The sequence below is a fragment of the Takifugu rubripes genome, chromosome 3, assembly GCF_901000725.2.
Source record: "Takifugu rubripes chromosome 3, fTakRub1.2, whole genome shotgun sequence".
In the NCBI taxonomy this organism is placed as follows: Eukaryota; Metazoa; Chordata; class Actinopteri; order Tetraodontiformes; family Tetraodontidae; genus Takifugu; species Takifugu rubripes.
This window is the reverse complement of record NC_042287.1, coordinates 14,590,430-14,610,741: the sequence shown is the minus strand read 5'-3', so window position 1 is coordinate 14,610,741 and position 20,312 is coordinate 14,590,430. Positions and strand designations below refer to the sequence as shown.

At 44.0% G+C, this 20,312-nt stretch overlaps 4 protein-coding genes across 5 annotated transcripts; 2 read left to right on the top strand and 2 right to left on the bottom strand.

Annotated features, from left to right (window-relative positions):
• Positions 1 to 83: 83 nt before the first annotated feature.
• Positions 84 to 9,638, bottom strand: LOC101073057 (forkhead box protein P1-B-like). 2 transcript variants are annotated; one of them, XM_011602664.2, is made up of 16 exons: positions 9,487 to 9,638; positions 7,178 to 7,318; positions 4,266 to 4,403; positions 4,094 to 4,183; positions 3,641 to 3,761; positions 3,454 to 3,565; positions 3,232 to 3,339; positions 2,933 to 3,020; positions 2,771 to 2,848; positions 2,454 to 2,649; positions 2,312 to 2,388; positions 2,128 to 2,229; positions 1,910 to 2,037; positions 1,268 to 1,322; positions 932 to 1,092; positions 84 to 836 (listed from the first exon to the last, which is right to left on the bottom strand). In XM_011602664.2, the coding sequence occupies exons 2-16, from the start codon at positions 7,301 to 7,303 to the stop codon at positions 674 to 676; spliced, it is 1,743 nt and encodes a 580-aa protein (XP_011600966.1). In that variant the 5' UTR covers positions 7,304 to 7,318; positions 9,487 to 9,638; the 3' UTR covers positions 84 to 673. The 2 variants fall into 2 exon arrangements, with proteins under 2 accessions (XP_011600966.1, XP_011600967.1); XM_011602665.2 differs by having other exon boundaries at positions 4,094 to 4,180.
• Positions 9,639 to 10,268: 630 nt separating this feature from the next.
• On the bottom strand, positions 10,269 to 13,828 carry LOC101063498 (eukaryotic translation initiation factor 4E type 3-like). The gene is made up of 7 exons (XM_003963493.3): positions 13,574 to 13,828; positions 12,798 to 12,870; positions 12,430 to 12,524; positions 12,279 to 12,339; positions 12,137 to 12,203; positions 11,910 to 12,065; positions 10,269 to 11,822 (listed from the first exon to the last, which is right to left on the bottom strand). Exons 1-7 carry the CDS (start codon positions 13,717 to 13,719, stop codon positions 11,776 to 11,778), a joined length of 645 nt encoding a protein of 214 aa, XP_003963542.1. The 5' UTR covers positions 13,720 to 13,828; the 3' UTR covers positions 10,269 to 11,775.
• A 237-nt stretch (positions 13,829 to 14,065) lies between these two features.
• Positions 14,066 to 17,231, top strand: LOC101063274 (serine/threonine-protein phosphatase 4 regulatory subunit 2-B-like). The gene is made up of 9 exons (XM_003963492.3): positions 14,066 to 14,207; positions 14,594 to 14,675; positions 14,749 to 14,919; positions 15,003 to 15,096; positions 15,180 to 15,217; positions 15,354 to 15,419; positions 15,616 to 15,765; positions 15,854 to 16,083; positions 16,233 to 17,231. Exons 1-9 carry the CDS (start codon positions 14,162 to 14,164, stop codon positions 16,520 to 16,522), a joined length of 1,167 nt encoding a protein of 388 aa, XP_003963541.3. The 5' UTR covers positions 14,066 to 14,161; the 3' UTR covers positions 16,523 to 17,231.
• A 1,592-nt stretch (positions 17,232 to 18,823) lies between these two features.
• On the top strand, positions 18,824 to 20,187 carry guca1b (guanylate cyclase activator 1B). The gene is given in 4 exon segments (NM_001032685.1): positions 18,824 to 19,187; positions 19,345 to 19,494; positions 19,575 to 19,689; positions 19,912 to 20,187. Coding segments are annotated over 4 exon segments (594 nt in total). The 5' UTR covers positions 18,824 to 18,983; the 3' UTR covers positions 20,037 to 20,187.
• The last annotated feature ends 125 nt before the right edge of the window (positions 20,188 to 20,312 follow it).

Here is a 20,312-nt window from a genome sequence, read left to right as displayed (position 1 = left end):
AAAGGCCCGGGTTGGCATTCAAACCTGCCTCAATTGCAGGTCAGATGCATCACTTCCAACAATAAAGCCAGACAACATGGACATTATTGTGAGAAATTTATTTTCATAGAGATGCATTGGTTTACAATAATGATAAATCTACATCATCTACTGCAACAAACTCAGTCAGCGTGAAGTCGATGACCTTTGAAGGGGTGAAAAAGACAGACAAGTACAAAGAAGCTGTATAATCTTTCCATCAACTGATTAACATTAAATACAAATATACCAGATCATGTTGGCAGTGAACACCTTCATAGTTATATCATTTAATTTTATTTTTTTTTACCTTCTTTTTCCCAATAGATCATAACTAAAATAAACTCAGGGAGCATGGAGGGATTTTTCATTGTGAAGTGCTAATATGTTCCCTGTCCTTTGGCTTCTCTGCTAATTATGGTCCTTTTCTATTCTGATATATTAAATAAAAACAAACTGTGATCAGACAGTTAAACTCTGTGTTTTCACTCTACTGTACAGAAAGAGATGGACTAGAGATCAATAACAACAAAAAAATACACATGAATTTAAAAAAAAAATCCCCAAGAAGAGGGCGTTTGTCTATGCGGGTAAAGCAGACGCTTTCGGCAGCTTCTGGAGGCCGGGAGCGAGGCGGAGAACTCAGGCCTGGTGGTCAGAGCGAAGGCACGCGGTCGAAGTGGAGGTTGGGCCTCTCGGGACTGCCGGTGCCCTCGTCCTGGTTCCCGTCGGGGCTGTGGCCGTGCTCGTCCATGCTCTCCGCAGATTCGTACGGATAATTGTCGCAAATCTCTTCGTCCTCCTGCTCCTCTTTAATGCTGGTGAGATGAAGAGGAGAAGCCGCACGTCAACATCCACGTTAGTAAAGAAAAGTAAAGCCGAGTTTGTTTGAAACCGCTTTGGCGGCACTCACAGGGCCTGTGGGGGGGACTGGGTTGCACTGCTGTCACTTTGGTACCCGGAGCCGTTAGCGAGGGTTCCGTTCATCTGCTCCTGGAGAACATGAGGCAGGGAATGCAGCGGGATGCCCCCGATGGAGGCCGGGTTGGAAAGATAGCCGTCCAGACCGCCGCTCTGAAAAAACAGGAATTTTCCCGGCCTTCACTAACACACCCACCAAAGATGAGGCTTGGAACTCATCAGAGTGCTGCAACAGAGGCGGTGCTGCAGCTGGGTACGTGCACTGCGACACGGCTCCATTTATAGAACTGCCTCAAAAATAGAGCCTGAAATATGAGAAGCCTCTTACCTGGAGAGGAGATCCAGCTAAGCTCTGGCGGCACTGAGAGTTCTTCAGCAGAGATCTGTTAAGAGGGACAGGAAGCAAAACAGGATCTTTCAGTCCCAGAACTGTACTCAAATAAAGAGTTGAACTAGATTTATCTGAACTGTGATTAAACTGTAATTACATACGGTGCTTTTACATCTGTACTAACTGATGACCTTCACCTTATCTTAAATCCTTTCATATATAACACTGGTACCTTTAACACATTAAGATGAAACTATCTTGTACTTTTCCAGGATACTTAAAGGATTGTAAAATGACATATTTCTTTTTTTTTTTTTTTTTAATAGCAATTCGGTGAGCATGTGGTGAACACACTCAACATTGATAGAGGATTGGGTCTAACGTTACTTTCATCAAGAGCATGTGCCTGCAAACACACCACACACACACTCCACACACACCCCATTTCCAGCTCTGCAAGCGATGAGTTTGAGTCATTGTGATTGGATGTGATGAATCACATGACTCTCTGGACCCCCTGCCAACACGACCGTTGGACATTTTCTTCAGAACAAACCCAGAGCGAGCCTTTGCCTCCAGCGAACGCCATGTGTACAGATTAGCTGCCAGCGACTTCTTCTGACCTCTGAGCACACCTACCCTGCACCGGCTCCTTTCTGGGGTCGTCTCCGGTGGAACTCGATCTCATCCACCGTCCACACGGCTCCTTTCACGTTTTCCAGCCGTACGAAACATTTGTGGAGGCTCAGGTTGTGCCTGACTGCATTCTGATCACGAAGAAAAGGGGAAATCTAATGTAAACGCCCGACTTTGCTCCGTATATTAATATCCGAGAGCACAATTTAATAAAGATTCACCTTCCAGGTGGCTGCGTTGCGCCTGAAATAGGCAAAGTTTCTGGTGAACCAGTTGTAGATTTCATTTAACGTCAGCTGATTGCGCGGAGATTCAAATATCGCCTGAAAGGTCGAGAGACAAACTTATTAGAAATAAAGACTCTGCTGTCGTGCAAAAACTGCGGCGTTGACGCGCTCGGCTTACCTGTCTAATGAGTGAAGCATAAGTAAACGGGGGTCTAACTTCTGTGCTCAGGTAGAACTCCTTATTATCCGCGATATCTGGGGAGAAACCAGCTGTTAGGGCTTTAAAAACGTGCATCTTATTATTAAGTCTCCTCTCGTACCCTGGCTCACAGAACGACTGTATCGCCTCCGTACGGGAGTTCCGGTGAACATGCTACTGGGAGTGAGGACTGAGGGGGATTCAGAGTGCGGCGTCAGCGGCGTGGATGGAGCCGTGGCGCTCTGAGACACACTCATCGGGGGAGGGCCTTTGGGCAACGTCGCCTGGGATAAGGAGACGTTGGGTGCCAGGTTGACCTGGGGAGGGAAAAAAAAAGAGAAGAAAGCAAAGAACAACATGTTTAGGTGGGAAAATGTCAGTGTGTCTACAAGCAAAACAATATTTATTTTAATTAGAAACAGCACAGCAGGTACTTACAGGCTGTGCTGCGGCTTTGGGTTCCGAGGACTTTAGATGAGCCATCATCGCCTGCAGACGCTCTTTGTCTTTTTTCAGCTTTGAGAGATGAAGGGATTCAGGATTTAGGTTGAAAGAAAATTATGGGGGAAGAGTTTCTATATAGATGTTTAAAATCTTTACCTGCAGTTCCAACTGCTGAACCACTTGCATCTGAACACGGCATTGTGCTGTACTCTTGTCATCCAGTACGTGCTCACTGTTCAAATGTCTGCAGAAATCAATTTTAAAATCGATTAAAAAGAGCCCCATTTTTAAGGGAAATAAAGCTTTGGATGACTGCTGGCACTCATCTCTTTCACACAGATTTGATAATTACACCTCCGCTGTACATTTCCATTGCATTTCCTAGATGTGCGGGATCTATCCGTCGAGCACCAACACCAGTTTAGCTCGAGAAACCTGAAATTCTCTCCACTTACTTGAGAAATGCCTGAAAATCTCCAAAGACGGTCTCACAGCCGGGCCATTTGCACATGCCGTTTCCATACAGCGAGTGGCTGTTCTGTGTGTTTTCATCCAGTGCGCCACTAAACGCAGACAAAATCCAGCCCTTAATGGTTCAGTCAATCATCTGGTGCAGCTCCAGCACAATAAACCAGCAGGTGAAGCATCGACCAGGAATAGTATAAACAGAAAAGTACCTGTCCTTCTTCTTGGGAAGAGGTTGGGTGCCATTGATGGTGCACTGCTGGCTGGAGGACTCTCTGGCATCTCCGCCAGCAGACAACACGCTGCCATTTTCACAGCCTGAAACTGCAAAGGGAAATGCTGCGAGGGACTTTTATCGAGCGAGCGACTGTGCGGGAACATACGCAGCGAGCGTGGTACCTGGAGCTGCGATGGGGCTGGCGGGGAGGACAGAGAGCAGGCCTTGTCTCTGCAGGTTGAGAAGATGCTGCTGCTGCACCTGAAGAAGCTGCTGCTGGATGGCAATTTGCTGGGCGGTCAGCTGTGGGCCAGAGATAGTGTGAGGTAAATCACGCCGACTACAGCAGCGTGCACAGCTATATGTGCTGATCTCCACTCAGTAAGGGCTGGACATTAACAGCGGATCTCAAAAGAGCCAATAATGAGGAGAAACTCTCGGCTCGGAGTTTGCAGGCATGGTGAAAAGCTGAGACTGAGGTCTGGCCATCGGTGTATTTATAGCAATACTCAAAGGGAATCTCTTAAAGACGGGAAGCGACACCTGATCCAGCCTCCTTGTACTCTTGGAATAACATATGCATGATGAAATATTCATACACTCCTGAAAAGAATTCCAGAATGAGCCTCGGTTACCTCTTGGCTAACAATCCCCGCATTCTTCTGCTGCAGCAGCTGCATACTTAGCTGCTCCTGCTGATTCTTGAAGACTTCTTGAATCTGCTGCTGCAAAAACAAAATGGAAATCTGACTTGTCAAAGGACCCGTGTCCCCCAGCGAGCAGCGATGGTGAGCACAGACACTGTACCTGGTGTAACATGAGTGCTTTCTGCTGCTGCAGCAGGGCTTGGAGCTGCTGAGGACTCGGGATCTGCTGCTGAGGTGTCTGCTGCAGCTGCTGTGGGGCCTCTGCTGGTGGGGTCATCATGGACAATGACACTGGAACCTGCAGCACCAAAGGGCAGCTGGATGAAAATCCACAGCAGACACAATCCCGAGACACACATTTCTTCAAATCTATCTTAATTATGGCATCACAGGGCACCGTTAGAGCAAGCTAAATGTTACTTTGAGCGACTCGGAGCAGAGATCCCTGCAGAACTCTGCAAACAGGGGTTGTTTTCATTCAAGAAATGTAACTTCTGTTCTGACAGCAAAGCGGACCGTCACGTTTCCAGACATTAAAACGTTCTTTCAACTCCCGTGCCCGCATTCTGGTTCCTCTCCTTCAACAAACGCAGAGCAAACAAATCAGGCTTGTGGAGCCGATCACGGGCCGAGGAGAATGTGAGTGCTTCATCTCCACAACAAAGAGGTGTTGACTCTGTCTGCCCGGAGCTTGTTTTCTCTGCATGTGAAAAACATGCTCCGATTCCCAGACTGGGCTCGTCTGCATGAGGACAGAAGTGAAATGCTCTGAATGTTGCACACAGCATGGACCGTGCACGTTCCCCCTGGCAACGGAGCTTTATTCCGTGATAACTGAAATGTGAACTTGAGCCATTGAGGACCCCCCCCCCCCCCCACGAACCCAAATCATTCCTGCCGATTCAATCCTCAATGCCAAATGTGCAAGTCCACAAACGATGCTTTGTGATTGGTTCTGACGTTCATTCCCCCACGTTAAAGGAAGGGATTCCAAGTAATCTCTTCCTTTAATGAAGGCTGTTCAACCTGAAAACAATCAGCTCGCTCCCCAACATGTGACCCACAGTATCATGTATACAGCACATGTAGGTTATATAACAGCCGGCTGCTCTCTGGTCAAAGCCCAATAGCTTTTGATCATTGGCTCAATGGGCCAAGAATCCAGAACATCACCAAAATGAAGTCGTTGGTTTACTTTGGGTAACGCCTGCACCGAGGAGAGTGAGTTGCTTTCTCTTTAAGCCTAAACATTATAAGAATATTTTGTTAGAACTTTTCCAGTAGCTAAAAATAAGAATAGATTAATAAAACAGTGCAACCCGCATTTGTGGCTGAGAAAAGGACAGAAATAATAAACAGCTGGAGCTCTGGAGTGTTTTTGGTACGGTCGGAGGTCAAAATAACAAGATGAACTCAGCTCTGCTTCTATTTCAGCTGATGGGACCCAAACAACAACAACAACAACAACAACAACAACAACAACAACAACAGTGGATGGCTCAGGGGAATTAGCAGTCCTTCAAAACAACAACAACTCGCTTCATCAAAACAACAACAACCTCCTCTGCTAGGCACGCAGCAATTACCAACTGCACCCCCACCGATGTGCAGCCTGGCAGCTCAGGGGCTGTTTACAGTAAACATAAACAGAGCCATCAGAATGGCAGGGAAATAAATAATGAACACGGAGCATGTTTGCGAAAAGAGAACTTGATATTCGGATTTTAATTAAGGCCTGAACCACAAACAAACATCTCTCTCGGAGGCAGCCCCTTCTTGAGCCGAGTAAACAAAGAGACGGTGGATTTCACGCAGGCTTTGGGCTAACAATAACAGACGAGTTTGTCCTTTCTTATGAAACTCAACGCTGCAGGCTTGGCCGCCGCGGCTCCATCCCACAAACGCTGCCAGTTGGCCCCTCTGTTATTCTGTGGACACCATCAACACAACAACAGCCTCTGCCTAATCCCTGTTGCCATGGCAGCCAGCAAGTCCAAACATCTTCTGTTGTTGTTATTGTTGAAAGTCATACCGCCGAGTGTAAACACGGATCTGCTCTCGCAAGACTGGTCTTGTGAATTCTGATGTGAATGACGGCGACTTGAAACCCCGCAAAACCTGCTGCACAACAAGGAAGCAGCTTTTATGACATTTAAACGCGCAGAAGCGTCGCCTTTGCAAACCCCCACTAAGTATGGAAGCTTTGACAGATGAGGTCAGAATGTATGAGAACAATCGCGGGATTAGGGCTTCGACTCGCCTGTTCAAACGGGCTCAACACGCCAACATGACAGAGGGAAACAGAGGAAGAGTTGAACCAACCTGGTCGCCTCCATCGGAAAGTGTCTGGGCACTAAAGACCTGCGACGGTGCCGCTGCCTCGGAACAAGCTTCAGCAACCAGACTGATGTGAGCATACACACAACTGATCCCTCCGCCCAGCAGGAGCCCAGCTCTCCCTCCCCTCCCCTCACACACAACACAACCCCCCCTCAGTGCGTTCCCCCCCCCCCCCCACTCCTGCGCCCCTCTTCAGCACTCATGTCAGGATGGGAAGAAGGGAGACGTTCTGGGATAACATTTTGGTTTGAAAGCATCTCATTCATGCGACTGCTGATGAGGAGATGATGCAGATGTTTGGACAGCAGCCCAGCTGTGCATACACGGAGGTGCAGCTCCGTCGGCCTTTGGTGAAGTAACAGCAGCTGCTTGTTTCTTGTTTACTGTAAAAATCCAATAAAAGGGCCAATCCCAATAGAACTCCTTTAAGGACAGGCTATTATTAAGGTATTAGAGGTCTGATTTTATGGAAGGGCTTTCAAATTTATGACCCACTCAGAGGTCAAAAGGTCACTTTGGGCTTCTAGGTTTTCATCACTCACCACCTCTTGAGTGCTAATAGCATCTTTGCTATATTTAAGGCGAAATCTTTCTGTATGAAAGGAACAGCAGCAGAGAAAAATGGTCTTCCCTGTGTGAATAAGAATTTCTTTCAGTTCTCCGCCAGCCTGGTGACATTCAAATACTTCCGCCTCAGAGATTGGGCGGCTCTGCGGGTGAGGGGAGACTGACCCTGGGTGCCTCTGCAGGGGGAGTCGGGCTGCTCCTCAGTCGACTTTCATTCTCAGAGTTGGTCCCGTTCTCTGACTGGTTCGCTGGAAAGGTGTGACTTGCTGGTTCTGACCCAGACTCGTGCATCTGGACTTCAAGGACCTGAGAAGGGAAATCAGAAATGTTCCAATTTTTAGACATTTAAGCATTCAATTTGAAATCTTTATGTACAGACATAAAAAGGAAGTACCCCCCCCCCCCCAACAATTAAAATAAAATAAACTGCATGTGTGTTTGGTGCAGGGATAAAGTTAAGAGCTAGAAAGTTAAAGGTCTATCCACCAAGACAAACATCCTCCACCCCGGCCGAGCAAGGAACATGCTCTATTTGTTGAATAACCGAGTGCTGCCATGACTACTGTAAACACGGGGGCCCTGGGCCCATGTTTATGTGCAAACATATCTTCCTTCTGGAACAATTTAGCATTAACCAGGTGGTGTGATGAATGGCTGTGGCAGGTAGGACAATGCACAAGGAGGCTTTTATGTGTACAGCTTGGGAGTGTTTGAGTCAAACCCTGAGCTGCATAAACAATGGTAAATAAAGCTGGCAAACAAATAATGGTGGCAGATGGAAATCTACACAGAGCACTTCAAATAGACCACAGAGCCACAAGGACGTCATTATTTTCTGGGTTACTCCTCTACCAAATTAAATGCCAACGTTAAAGCTGACGCTGCTGACGGCCAACAGCGTCTTAGAGACGCGGGGCGATTCCCATGACTAAAACTGCAGAACTGGACTGTTGTCAAAGGAAGACAGAAGTGCACTAAAGTGGGTTTGAGACAGGCGAATGGAGGACGACTCAGCGTCATATCAAGCTGCAGCAAGCATCCTTAATGGGCAAGTCCTAACTTAGGTCATTCCTGTACTTCTGAAACCAAATCCTATCAAATCAGAGCTTTGGTTGACTTAAGTCTGTTTACAATTGCTTTAAGGATTGGAATTAGCTCTGAAGACAAAGGAAAATATTGTCTCTGAAGACGACAGGGGTGTTTTTCCTGGAACCAGACTGGCTGTCAGGTCTTTTCCACATCAAAACAATTCTGCACACTTCACCGATATGAAAGTTGAGACATCAACCTGCGGCACGTCTGCTCTCAGCGTAATCACCCTCATGATTCAGTTTTACTCCATTTAAAATCCTTTTGCAAGAGTGCCTCCCCAGCTGGGAGGCCACCACTTCTCAAAGGATGCAAAAAGGAAATAGTGCAAAGAGGCCTTTCCTTGTGCAAGAGTAAACAATGCACACGTCTGCTTTCAGGCTACATATCTTTTAACAGCTGCTTATTCTGCAGCACCAGATGCCTTATCTCAAAAACAGCCTGGGAAAGGTAAAGAAACATTCAAGTCAGCCAAACCCAAATCGAGAATTAGGGTGTTCCGGACAGAGGTGTGCGTCGGGTTCTTTAAAACTTAGCAGACTTTCTCTGGTCTGGGTTTTTGAAGTGTTACGCGCTCCTTTGTGCCGCAGTGAGTCGCAACGTCAGCCTCTGAAAAAAGGTAAAGACCAGAAGCATTAAAACGCCAACAGTGTTACGCAACTGTCCTCCGGGCTGACTTGCATATAGGAAGAGATCCGAGACCGTTTTAAAGCAGTTCTTAAATAAATGATGTTGCCATGTGTGCTGAGCTCCGTCAGGCATTAGATCTGGATTTCCCTGTTCCCGCATAAATCACAGCCAGTACAATCAATCGATCAAGTCCGGAGTACGGAGCACTGCCGGGGAAACTTACTGGATCGCCGCAATCCAACGACCCCGGAGGAGCGCATTCATTCATTTACCAGCACGTCCGACGCACGTCACCGACATCCCAAAACACGAAGCTTTCACGCCTGACTGAAAGTTGTCTGAGGAAAACCCTTCTCACCATTTACCGATCAATACAAATATATGCATGTATATTTCGCTGCGCTGACAACTCAATCGATACCCCCCGGGATCCACCACTGCGGTCTGAGGGTTGCGTTGATTTAAATGCCCATGTAACGTAGGAAAACGTTACATCTTAGAAGATCGGGACTCGCTGCGTAACGATGTCCACAAGCCAGAGCCTTGCGCCTATTTTCGGCTATAATGGAGAGCAGTTTTCGGGTGCGGATGCATTTATAAAGCAACAAAAGCTAGCATGCTGCTCGTCGTTAGCTTGAAAAGAACGTTTCGGGCTTCTCTTCGTTTTGGCACCTGCCAGAATCACAATACAACCTAGTGCCGCCCAAGACCCATCCGAACATTGCGTGTGCGCTGATGAATTGATGTTTACTCACCGAATTTGGACGCGCAGACAGTCTTTTTAGTAGGGGTGGTGTCTGAAGAATGAACCACAGAGCTGTGCCTTCAGCGAGTTAGCCACAAGTTGCTAACGGGGGGAGTGGTTTAGGTAAAAGTAAACAATGGTGACGTCACGGTCACGCACGAGACTTTTTTTTCTTCTCCAAAAATCGTTTCAAATATCTGAATATTTTCTCCATATTAGCATTTTGCAGTAAACATAGATGACGTTGTTATCTCTGCTGCACAGCCGCACAACGATCTCCTTACGAATCCGACAGTCATTGACACATCAAATACATAACAGCAGCTAAGATGATAACAGGGACTAATAATCCTAATAGAAATGATTGTACCACAACCATCTACAGAGGATAATCTTCTGTAGGTAAAATGAAATACTGAAAGATCAGAATCTTAGTTATGGTGAATAGATTGTCTGTTTCCGACGCAGTGTCTGAAGGTGCAAGATATTATTTCAATGGAATTTGAAATTACCACATGTGATGTTTGGTTGAGAAAACCTCTCTTTGCAGATATTTGGTTTGGTTAGTATCATATGCTATCATATACTGTGCCGAATACCAGCCCTAAAAGAGATGGCCCGTCTCAAAAATGATAAATATTATCTTTGTCAATGAGTCGCAGTAACCACAAGAGGGAGCCATTTCCTTTGTTCATGTTTCAAAAGGCGTCTTTTTGGGGGTTGTAGTTTATTATAGCGGGTCAGTCTTCTATTTAAAAAAAGTACATACATTATCAATAATCCACAATCCACGAAATTTAGATATCTTTATTTTGTCTCACATTTGTATATCTAACAGACAAACATGATGTTTAACATGCTGCACAGAGGTGACATTCTAAACTGCTGGTTGACATAAGGCACCATCCAAAGTCAACAATCAGTGTCTGGGATCTGAAATTAGTGGTCAAATATACATCACCAATTGTGTGTCAATATGATTATCATAAGAACAAAACACAGGGAAATAGAAGAGCTTAAGAATAGCTCCTGTTCTGAGAATCACTGAAGGTGACTATTAACAGCAGTATTAAAAACAAATGGCAATCTTGTATAGTCAATCTCAAATTCCTAGCAACACACACCTACAGTGACTTCATGGTTGACTATTATTATTGATGGTTTTACATAAGTCTTTCGGAAATCCCAAGAAAAATAATGGTTTAAAACAATACAAACGCATCCTTCCACATCATAAGGCCACAGAGAAAAATTAACAACTGTTAGACTACTGACGATGCTGCAGAGGCTGAATCGTGTTAATCACCACCACTCACATGTACAAATACACTAAAACAGGACCAGAACAGATTGTGAGCAACATCATTTGTTTCTTTTGTCTTTATTATTAATTTCTGAATGACTAATAATAAAAATTCAAACTTAACTTACAATCAAGTCACATAAATGCATTGATACACATTCTATAGTTTCAAGGTGGCAATTTTAGCTTTTCAGTTATACAAACAAAAGAGAAAGGAGAACACCACATTTAAACTAGAGACTGATGCATACATGAAAGAATTATCCCTCAGACATGAGAACTCCTCACAGAAGTAGTCCTTGAGGGATTGTTAGGTATTTCACAAACAGAACAACAACAAAGTGCTTCGTTTTTGGATGCACGTCTACAGAAATATTAAACCACAACGCTGCATGTCCGCTGCACATTCCGCAGAAGAGATGATTGCATATATTTCTCGGCATCGAGCATCAGCTAACGCATTCAAGAAAAACGAAAATTCTAAAACAAGAAGGTGCAATTTCCTGCTAATGTTTCAGCATTGCAGCAGACAAGCCTTTATCATGTCCAGTATAGGCAACAGTGTTTGGGCTGGAACAGTAATACAAAAAAAAAACTACAATACAGATACTGATGGTTTGTGAAACTAGTCCTCTTAGATCCAAAATATGGATTTAACCGAGGGGTCTAGGATGTGCTCAGGAATCCACAGAAATATGCTAAAGTACATATGTGCCGGTGTATCATTTGCCATTTTTGGTAGGAAAACATTCGGAGTATAAAAACATACAAATGCTACTGTATAAAAAATTAAAGTTCAGTATATTGTCCACTGACTCAAATCAAAATATTTGGGACACTTTTGTGCAGGACATCAGTACTGACTAACATGATCCTGTGCTATACATTTTATTTTGAGGTAAAACTGATTAAGCAACTAGGACGGCAGCTGCTTTCAACGTGTGCACAAATATTATCCAGAATATTAGGAAAAATAAATCACAGAGGCAAAGGTGTCTAGCGTCTTGAGCGCCCTCCTTCAAAGGCGTGGTGCTCTTCGTGGGCTGAAGCAAAAGGGAACATTTCACCTCAGGTTATATGATGCTACAGGGCGAGTCCAGTCAAATCTGAAATGTAGAGGAAATACTCACGTTTGTAAAAGACCGCTTTAAAAGGGGTGTGTGGCAGGAGCTCATGGATCCTTCCTAAGATGTTCGACTTGTTGGCACAGGAAGCGTTTCCATTCCAGACCTGAATGACGTCCTCTCGGTCTCTGATGCTGACGCTGACTCCGACTACTTCGTCCTCTGTGACAGAAAAACAAAAGGTAGGCCTTCCTTCATCAGTATCTTCACTTTCACACAACAGAGGAACTTACCTGAGGCGCAGTAATCACTGAACTGTTCTCCAATGGTGGCCAAAAGCAGCTCCTTCCACACGACGGACTAGAAACCCAACCACAACTTTGTTAAAAGACAATATTAACAGCCCAGAATAAAATAAAATAAATTAAAACTTACAGTGTATTCTTTGGGGACTTTCATTTTCCAAACCCCACCTTTAGCATTGCTTTCTTCCTCCCTGCGTGTGAACCAGAAGGCACCGTTACACCTCCGGCGGCCTCAAACATGGCGACACACACACACGGTTGAATCCTAAACTTGATCCTACCATAGTGGTTTTCTTTCCCCTCTCATCAGATGGTAGCTACACCTCAGTGGCAAACTGGAAACACTGGGGATGTTGTTGTAAACTCTCCAAAAGTTCTGCCCCAGCACCAATCAAGACAAAAGACACAGATTGTTTCAACAGGGAAGAAGATACTGAGCCCCCCTCCGTTTATTGATGCCGTCTGGGGAAAAACAAGTAAACACTAATAGAACATGAAACCATGAGGACACACGTCACACGGACGAGCTGCATCCTCTCCTGTTTGGCCTCAGCCATTTCAGAGAAGTAAACAAGGATGCAGAGGAATAAACACTTAATATCAGGGTAAAGGTTCATCTCTCACAACATTAGCAGCTGTAGCATCTTACCTGAACCGTCTCCACGGTGTAGATCTTCTTCAGATTGGACTCACATTGCGCTGCTGTTGTCCCTGGCAGGGATCTGAAAGCACAAATCGGTCACTTTCATTTCTTCCCACAGTGAATTTGTGCTGCGACTTCATTTGATAAGCTGCATGTGAGCAGACAGGTGGGGTGGGGGGGTATCAAATGACAAATAAGCCAGTAAACAACACTGACCTCGTTTGTGGACAGCACACTGCGCCTGGTGACGCTTGTGCAACACTTTACGGCCTTTGTTTAACTTTGTGACTGACGGGAAGTCTGGAAATCACTTTACTGGTGCCAAATCTCTTAATTGAACCAGAACGACATTTAATCAAACGAAATAAGCGATTTGCCGAACAAATGCGCAACCTATGACTTAGGATCTAATAACGGGGCTTTAAATATAATAAAAAGGGAAAGGCTATTTTAATTTAATCTTGCTTAAAATAAATAAATCACTATGTTTTTTTTTTGTTTTTTTTAGCGAGCTCGCCATAAACTCGCCTCTGTTTAGCTGTAACACATTTCTTCGTGACTAAAGAGGGCAAAGCGGTGTCGGATTTAAATGAAGGCAATGTTAATTTGTGTGATTTCATAAGAGAAATTATCCCAGTGTCCCAGTTGAGGAGGCATTGTTGTTATCAGTGTTATTTATAGAACCCAACAGCCCCTTCTTTGTTCTCATTTAGGGGTTAGCTAAACATGCAGTGGGCCTACAGGGAACACTTGATTGATATTGTTTCATATCGGGGTCTCACCTATCGAGCCAGAAGGTCCACGGAGAGTGCAAAGGCAGAATGTCGTCTTCATTAGTGGAAGTCTTTCCTAAATCTCTGTCGCTGACGTGCATGTTGTGCTCCAGCAGCACCGGGCTGGATGATGTGCTCAGCTGTAACGCTGCCATCGTCACTTCAGAAAGCAGAGCTATCAGCAAGGTTTTCTGCTGTGGCTCCTGTGGTGGTGTAGTAGTGAAAATGAACCCCGATCAGCTGCTGACTCACTGGTTGCTCCGCTTGGTTTGCGCTGTGACTTCAGCAGAAACACGATGACGCCCGCTGACTGTCTGCGGCACCCGCGGAGACCAGTCCAGAAGTTTCCGCCGCAGAATTCTGCTCTTGGGATGACCGAAAAGCACGACCGCTTGGGTTGAAGCACCTGACCAAGACTGATGCCGCGCCGGCGTTTTGCTGCCTTTAGGGAGATCGAAATGCTTAGTTTATGTCAGGTTATATCGTAAAACCACTTCCGTAAATGCGCTGACGTCACTTTAGACATGCGCAGTACGCCGAGGCAGCTTCGTCGCCGTTGCTAGCACCTGCTACGGCTAACTGGACTATTTCCTGTCTATGGGCACAAACATGGAGATCCACACGTTATTGGAAGCCTTTCAAGGTACTATTTATATATATTTTCACGAGTGGGTCACTCGGTACTCAAGGGTTCGGGTGATTTTCGTCGCTTCTCACAAATTCAGTCGCGCTCGCTCACCTCGTTAGTTAAAGTGAAGGTAAATTGGCTTAACTCGTTAACCGAGACCATCGGAAGCAGGAGACATGTAGGTCACGTTCGACGAGGACGTAAGATCGTCACCACAAGAAGATGTCCAGTTTTATGGACATTTGTCCCATTATCCTCTGGTGATAGTTATTAAAATATTTATTTATTTCCCACGCTTACACTATAATTTCTGGGAAACAACTCTTAAAATGATGTTAGAAGCAGTCAAAGGATTGTTTAATTATGTCATTTAATTATGTCACATCCTTTTGGGTTTACAGAGTTTGAGAACAAGGACAAGAAAGAAGCTTGTCCAGTTCTGGAACAGTTCTTGTGTCATATTGCCAAGACAGGCCAACCAGTGTGAGTATCATCTAGGACTGGCTCCAAATCGTCCAAATGGCAAAAATAACGCAACTTTTCTGCCCCGCTTCAGGCTGCCGTGGTCACAGTTTAAAACATACTTTATGTTTAAGCTGGAAAAGGTCATGGATGGCTTCTGTGCCTCAGCTCCTCAACAGAGAGGACAGCAGAACCCCAATGTCGATTATGTCCCCTATGAACAGATGAAAGGGAGAATCCTAAAAATAGTGGATGATTTTCACGGGTGAGTAAAAGCATCGACAAGCACGGATTACAAAGGATTGGAAAGTGTCGCTCATATATGTATTTTTTTGGATCACTTTTCAGAATTCCATTCACTATTCAGCGTCTTTGCGAACTCCTCACAGACCCGAAGCGAAACTACACGGGAATTGACAAGTTTCTCTTGGGCTTGGAGAAGGTGAGCGCCTCCTTCTGTGTAAATGTTCAGTGTTTTTTTGCAGCATACAGGAATGTTCAGAGATGGTTTTCATTTTTATGCAGAATGTGATGGTGGTCAGTTGCATCTCCTCCACATCAGAGTAAGGACTTTTAAGATTTACCATTTCTATTGAGCTGTGTTTGAACCGTTTAAGGACTCCCTTCAATTGTTCTTTCCTTTAGACTTGCAAAATGCATTAAACAGTCAGACTTTGTGTGTTTCTTGTTCTTTTAAAGGAAAAATAGGAGCCCTGGTGTAAACCGAATGAATGGAGTAATGTCTCCCAGTAACTATTCAGACAGGTGGGAGCCACAGATTTGTCTTTTTTTTTTGACTACCATGGATTAAAATGACCTCATAAAGTGTCAAGTAGTAAAAAAAAAGATTTTGAGACCAATATGAGAACAAAACTGTTCCATTTTTTGACATTTCTATTTTGCTGTTGAACTTGTAGCGGCTGCAGTCTCATGATTAGAAAATATTTTTCTTTGTTCGCAGCCGAAATGTAAACGGCCCACCGACACAGAACCTGCTAAACAGACCAAAAATATCCAGTTGTGATTCGTGTTCCAGAAATGGATTCCCAGACAGCCCTGGAAATCAAAAACCAGTGCTGAACAGAGATGAGTTAAAGGAGAACTTTAACAGGTAATGATTTTTTTGATATTATTATGCCTTCTGTCATTTGTCGAACCTTATTTCCTGATATGGATCAGTCACTTCATCATTACTGTAGTGAGTCTTCGCCAGTCGGAGGTGGAATCATGTCCAACAGTGGGCTAAAGAAGAGACAATCGGAGCAGGGAGCCGATGATGAAAAACAGCAAATCAAGAGGCTCAAGTTTGACGAAAACAGAGAAGGGGGACTTGAACTTAAAGGAACAGCTTGTAAACAGTCAGAGAATCTGGAGTCTTCAGAGGGGACGTCTGGTCAAGAGAGCAAAAATGTTACGCCAAAGGATCGTAGTAAGTGGAACACTTTACTCAAGTTGTTATGAATCCACTGAAATATATCCTCGGCAATGTTTGGTGTCTGCACATACAGTGAAGTTTGTAAAGTAAATGTGGCTGCTGAATCTAAAAAGGCTTTTTTTTGTATCTACCTCGTGTGTTAGGTAGCATCCAGGAAGGCTTTTCTCAAGAGAAAGAAATCTCATGTGAGACTCGCCTCCACACTGTGGAGAGTGAAGACAGTGCTGACCAGCAGGACCAGCCTGCATCACCAGTGACCAGTTCAAGCTTTGAGCATCACACTGTGGAGAGCAGCCACACCAGTGATGGGAAAGACCTTCCATGTGACTTCCTGGTTCCTTCAACTAGTAGTTCAACCGACCCATCAACAGAGGGCGATACTGACAATTCAGACAGCGCTAAGACTGCAGAGGAACCCGTGGATAAAATGTAACTTACAGCCCTGCCGTCCAACTCACCTTTTGTTTTAAAAAATATATATATACAGTATGATACCACACCAAAGGTGTACCTGTAGCACTGTGGACCACTAGACCTCAGCAGGCCTTGAATCCTCAAGGAAGGATCCTTCTGTTCTTCAGTTTCATCCACTCGTGGCTAAATAAAACTTGGTCTCTAACCTGGAAGGAAATGGAAATTTATGGACTCAACTTGGACTAAAATACTTCTTTATTTTTTTACATTAATGTGTCACAAGCTCAGAAATGTGGGCATTCATTTGGTATACATTTCCACCAGACGGGTTGACAGTTTGACTTGTGGTTTGAGCTTTTTTTTGACTACCTTGATTGTGAGAATTTGACACAAAACTGTTGGTTTTGCAGCGCGCAGGCTAATTTAGGTTCATCACTAACGCGATATGACAGGTGTCTGCTCTACCCTTGAAGAGAATGTTGTTTAAAGCCGACATGAACAGTACTGATGACAGTCCCCAGTTTAGTTTTGTTAGCTTGGTTAAGGGGACGTGTTTTCTGTGCACTTCCCCTGTTTCCTCTTTTGTACAAATTTTCCTTTTTGCTAGTTTGTTTTTTTAAGCTGTGTCAGTTCTTGTAATAGATGTCCACTGCCATCACAGAAGTGACAGTGGAAATCAAATGTTTGTTCTTGTAAACTAGTAATAAATGCTATGACAGTGAAGTGGATTATGTTGTTATGATCCTGGGGTGGGGGGGGTTTACACCGCCACTCCTATTTAAAACCTGCAGGATGGCTTTAGTGCAGTGTGAAAATGCACAGTAAGAATTATGGACAGTAAGAACTATGGACTGTGGCTGAGCCGGATGGTTTACAGGTGCTGGGAGGGAAGATTACAGCAATCGATAGTTGTGGTTCTCCCAACTGTCACTATTCTGTGATTTTCCACCAGTGATGAGGTTTAGTGCTGCTGAAACGCTGAGTCTGAAGCTTCGCTGAGTGATAACAGCTGCTGACCTTTCTGCGCCTGGTGACTGTGCTAAATATGTGGATCTGTGGCCTCTCCTGCATGAATGGGAGGAATTAAAAAAAAAAAAAAAAAATCAATCAATCCTGCATTCAATCAGAAGCCAAATGAACTTCTTAATGTAGAATGATTGTTGTTTTTCAATTTTAGAAATGGATTTATTTGGAATTTATTTTTGACGGCTCTAATCAGACTGTTGGAATCTGTCAGCCTCCTGAATCCTGTGTTTGTTGTTTGAACTCCATACTGTTGAGATGTTGTTAAAGACCCCAAACTTGGCTAAAATTAGCTTTACACGTGCTTTAAACCCTGAAGCCATCAGCCAGGCTCACTGTTCTGTCAGCGTGCACTCAGCTATCAAAAGCACCTGACTGAGGTCAAAACGAACACGTTTCAATTAAACATTTACGAGGCCTTTTTGATTAACACCACCAGGGCCACCCGGTGTCGACAGCCAAGACATCATGCAGGCTCACGTAGACCAATAATAATGATCATATTTGCTAAGGTGAACAGCGGCTATGTGGTGTTATCCCTTTAAATTATGTAAGGATAACATCCAGTGACACCTCAGACCTTGACACCAATAGGATTACCAGGATCCCAGTCATCAGCACATATTGTGGATCAGGATGGTATCGGACCAAGCCAAGCTCTGGCCTGTAAACAGTGGTTATAACAGAGTATTTAGAGTACATTTCTGAGTGACTTCACTTTCAAATTGCTGGAAAGAGGTTTTCATCTGTTTCTCTCCTATATAACTACCTTCTTGGGATGAGGTAACAGCCACAATAAGTAAATACAGCTACAACAACTTCATGGCAGCGGGGCATGTAAACAGTAATCAGGCTAAAAGTTAATGGGCCGAGAATATCTGCACTTAAAATATTGATCATATACAGCAGTCTTATAATATTATGCCTGATTTTCCTTAAGATTTCTTTCCCCTAATATACCAGTGTGAGCATCCGTCCGCCTCCGACAGGTTAGAAATTCTATAGTCTTTAATACATTTTAAACGCAGATGAATTGGAGAAACCATACTTGCAGAGCTATGTTTGTGTTTTAATGTATTTAACTGGTTGCAGGAGTGCAGTCTTAGTGCCTATTAATAGAGTTTTATAGGCTAACACCAAACTAATAGGGGTCCTCAAGGAGATCCTGTTATGATCCATCGGTGAACTAAATTATTTCGACAGGCACACATTTGTAATCCCATTATGTGATCTATACAGTCTGGGTCTCACCTTCACTTCAGATTGGGTTTGCCACAGCAGAGACTCCAGTAACCACTCAGCTTGCATGGACTTTGATATCATTCTGATCGATCTGATCTTTGCGGATTTGCACAAAATGACAGCTAATGTGGCGGTTTTACTGACCAACTGGGTGAGATTTATCTAATGTAAGAAATACTCTAAGTTTTCAGCAAGACGCAGGAGAGTTTGCCGCGATGGGCCAGCGGCTCAGTGAGGAGAGTGACCCAGACAAAGAAATTGATGTGGCAGAGCTGCAGGAATGGTACAAGAAATTTGTCGTGGAGTGCCCAAGTGGCACTCTCTTCATGCATGAATTTAAAGGCTTTTTTGGTGTTACTGAGAACAAAGAGGCTGCAGATTACATTGAAAACATGTTTCGAGCCTTTGACAAAAATGGCGTAAGTACCCATTGTTGTATTGTAACCATATTCGTCGAGCATTTTCTATTTTGACGACAACCTTTTAGACTTTAATAACACTGAGAGGCTCCTTTCCCCCCCAAAGTTAGAATACAGTTTGCATTCACACGTAATACTTTGTTTTCCTCATATGCAGGATAACACCATTGATTTCCTGGAGTATGTTGCAGCTTTGAACTTAGTCCTGAGGGGAAAGTTGGAACATAAGCTTAAATGGACATTTAAAATGTATGATAAAGATGGAAGTGGATGCATTGATAAAACAGAGCTTCTGGAAATTGTGGAGGTAACTAAATTTCAGGTTTAAACTCATTTAAAAGGATATTTATGAATACCCTGACTGCAATGCAATGCTGTCACTTTCAGTCTATTTATCGGCTGAAGAAAGCCTGCCACGGGGAGCTGGATGAAGACTGTACTCTGCTGACCCCGGATCAAGTGGTTGACAGGATATTTGAGTTGGTTGATGAAAACGGAGATGGTAAGTGTTTTTAAGTCAGCTCAAAATTTTTCATAAATGATTCAAAAGGTCAAAGGCTGTTGTAAAGGCGCTGGAGTGTTCTGGATGGAAGTGAAGAGTTGGTCTTTACTCATGCATAATGCAGAATGAAAACATGTCCCAGATTTACAGTCATTGTTTTATTTTTTTTCATTTATCTTTGGATTCCTGATATGTACTGTACAAACATTTCTTCCCATCAAGGTGAACTGTCATTAGACGAATTTATCGATGGAGCTCGCAGGGACAAGTGGGTGATGAAAATGCTGCAGATGGATGTCAACCCTGGGGACTGGCTCAATGATCGAAGACGTAGTGCTGACTTCTAAATTTAACACTGACTGAATGTGGACTTAATATGTGGCCACTTATGCTGTGACTGTACATCTACATTTCTTGCACTGCTATATTCTGCTTGCCGATTCATTATTTATGGTCATGTATGGGTCAATAAATTAAATGACTACTGTATATACTAAATTCAGACTGCTTGTATTATTTTCTAAACTATCAGAACAAGGGACTGATTCGGGAACTGATATCAAATTAACGCTAACAAAATAACATCATTGATAATAATAATTAAAGCCTGTCGAGAATAGGCA

Excerpts from the sequence above, each read along its gene's own strand:
- LOC101073057 (XM_011602664.2), bottom strand. The coding sequence starts at position 7,303 with ATGCACGAGTCTGGGTCAGAACCAGCAAGTCACACCTTTCCAGCGAAC. Across the intron at positions 4,404-7,177 it reads CCCCTGCAGAGGCACCCAGG|GTTCCAGTGTCATTGTCCAT; the intron begins GTCAGTCTCCCC and ends TTGGTGCTGCAG. Across the intron at positions 837-931 it reads CAGTCCCCCCCACAGGCCCT|CATTAAAGAGGAGCAGGAGG; the intron begins GTGAGTGCCGCC and ends TCATCTCACCAG.
- LOC101063498 (XM_003963493.3), bottom strand. The coding sequence starts at position 13,719 with ATGGCAGCGTTACAGCTGAGCACATCATCCAGCCCGGTGCTGCTGGAG. Across the intron at positions 12,871-13,573 it reads TGGACCTTCTGGCTCGATAG|ATCCCTGCCAGGGACAACAG; the intron begins GTGAGACCCCGA and ends TTGTGCTTTCAG. Across the intron at positions 12,204-12,278 it reads AAGTCCCCAAAGAATACACT|TCCGTCGTGTGGAAGGAGCT; the intron begins GTAAGTTTTAAT and ends TTGGGTTTCTAG.
- LOC101063274 (XM_003963492.3), top strand. The coding sequence starts at position 14,162 with ATGGGCACAAACATGGAGATCCACACGTTATTGGAAGCCTTTCAAG. Across the intron at positions 14,676-14,748 it reads GCCAAGACAGGCCAACCAGT|GCTGCCGTGGTCACAGTTTA; the intron begins GTGAGTATCATC and ends GCCCCGCTTCAG. Across the intron at positions 16,084-16,232 it reads TGTTACGCCAAAGGATCGTA|GTAGCATCCAGGAAGGCTTT; the intron begins GTAAGTGGAACA and ends CTCGTGTGTTAG.